Here is a 2,466-nt window from a genome sequence, read left to right on the forward strand (position 1 = left end):
AGTCAAATTTTAAATTGAAAGTTCTCAAGTTAATTAAAAAAAAGAAAAAAAAAAGAAAGTAAAAATTCCTTAGCTCTTACAAGTTGCTCACATCAGTTTCCAATGGTGATTTGAATTCTCTATTACCTTTGAATTCAGACCGGAGAACTATATTATTGTTATATAGTCACAACCATATCTCTAATATCCATGGATAATGTATTTGAAAGGGCTATGCTAAAGAATATGGATCTTGTAAGTTTTTTGTTTACTGGATATACATATACTAATGTGGAGGTATATATATATATATATATATACATATATATATATATATATATATATATATAATCTTTTTGTTCTTAGAACTTGACAAGGAGAAATGAAGAACCATACAAGACAGATAGAATTTATTCTTCTTGGACTGACAGACAATCCTCAGTTACAGATTGTGATTTTTGTATCTCTTTTGCTAAATTACTTTCTGAGTATGATAGGGAACTTAACTATCATTGCCCTCACTCTGCTAGATCCCCTTCTCAAGACACCAATGTATTTTTTCCTCCGTAATTTCTCTTTCTTGGAAATTTTATTTACAACAACCTGCATCCCCAGATTTTTAATCACCACTGTAACCCAGGAAAAGACAATTTCCTATAATGGCTGTATTTGTCAATTATTCTTTTACATATTCTTGGGAGGCACAGAGTTTTTTCTTTTGGCTACCATGTCCTATGACCACTATATTGCCATTTGCAAACCCTTGCACTATGCATCTATAATGAGCAGTAAAGTTTGTCATCAGCTTGTCCTAGGTTCTTGGGTAACTGGATTCCTGGTTATTTTCACCCCACTGATTATTGGCCTTGATTTAGATTTCTGTGCTTCAAATGTCATTGACCACTTCCTTTGTGATGTTTCTCCTGTCCTACAACTGTCTTGCTCAGACACAAATTTACTAGAAGTGACTGCTTTCATCTTAGCTCTCATGACACTCATTGTCACATTAGTAATAGTCATCCTTTCTTATCCTCACATTGTCAAGACAATTACAAAATTCCCTTCTGTTCAGCAAAAGAAAAAGGGCTTTCCCACTTGTTCTTCTCACATGATTGTTGTTTCCCTCACTTATGGGAGTTGCATATTTATCTATATAAAACCTTCAGCAAATGAAAGAGTGACTTTGAGCAAAGGAATAGCTGTGTTCAACATTTCAGTTGCCCCTTTGTTGAACCCATTCATTTATACACTGAGGAATAAACAAGTAAAACAAGCCTTTGGAGCCATGTTTAGAAAAATATTTTCTGCTTCACAAAGGTAATAAAACTTACATGATTTGCCTAAAGCAGAAAAGAAATTTTAATAATGAATATCTACAATTAGTTATTTGTGTAATTTCAACTTGCCCAGTATTAGAAACTAATCTGTAGGGTTGGGGATTTAGCTCAGTGGTAGAGCGCTTGCCTATCCAATGCAAGGCCCTGGGTTTGGTCCTCAGCTCCAAAAGAAAGCCTAGAAATAGAAACTAATCCATCATGTGCATTTTTATTTTAATTTTCTTTTACACAAGATCAAAATGTCTTTCTATTGTTGAAATACATAATCTAAAGTAGCTTTGATATACAAACATATAGACATAAATATAATAGGCACAAATAATTAAAGAACTGTTGCTTAAAGAAACATACAGTTATATTCTTTAAAGGCCTTTGATAATTATAATTTTGTAATTATACAGGCTTAACTCTTAAAAATACTTTCATGGATTAATTCATAAAGTGATATTTTGAACAAGTTAAGAAAGCACAATTTCTGTTAATCAAAACACATAGTTCATTTATGTAATAGTTTCTCCTTGCATTGATAAAGTTTAAATTATATAGATAATAAAATATTATTTAGTACATAGAAAGTTGACTGTATATTGGAGTTTTTAGATTTGACACTAATGCTGATTGCATTTCTTTGATCACCAACTGCTAACCTGGATTGCAAGTGAATCTCATGAATCTCACAACCAGAAAGGCCTACAATTTCAGGGCATATGCAGGCTTGTGGCATAGCGGCTAATGTTTCAGACTAGTAAAGGTTCTTGCCTTACCTTGTCTCAGTGTTATATGGGATAGCTCTAGAAACAGTTTTCCATACTGATATGAAAATAGCTGTGATGTCCAAGACAAGGGGAGAGACTACAGATTGCCCTGGCTGCCTAGGCTAATGCTAAGTTGGATTAAACCAATGTTTAATAGCTGTAACAAGAACATTTATGATTCAATAATATAATAAAATCTAAAGAACCCAAATCAGAATATTTGGATAGTATAAAAAATACAAAAATATTATTTTGAGAAGTATAATGAGAGTTAAAGATTTGAATAAATAATCCATGCAAAACAGTGATATTAGAAAGATAAGTTTCAAGTTTGTTATTTGAGAAAATGATTCAAATGATTGTGATCAAGTGATATACTTGAGGGAGACAGTAAG

The 2,466-nt window shown here is 32.1% G+C and overlaps 1 protein-coding gene across 1 annotated transcript; it reads left to right on the forward strand.

Annotated features, from left to right (window-relative positions):
* Window positions 1–361: 361 nt before the first annotated feature.
* Or6c70 (olfactory receptor family 6 subfamily C member 70) lies at window positions 362–1,300 on the forward strand. The gene has a single exon (NM_001000704.1). It carries the CDS (start codon window positions 362–364, stop codon window positions 1,298–1,300), a length of 939 nt encoding a protein of 312 aa, NP_001000704.1.
* Window positions 1,301–2,466: the final 1,166 nt, after the last annotated feature.

Source organism: Rattus norvegicus, chromosome 7, assembly GCF_021556685.1.
Source record: "Rattus norvegicus strain SHRSP/BbbUtx chromosome 7, alternate assembly SHRSP_T2T, whole genome shotgun sequence".
In the NCBI taxonomy this organism is placed as follows: domain Eukaryota; kingdom Metazoa; phylum Chordata; class Mammalia; order Rodentia; family Muridae; genus Rattus; species Rattus norvegicus.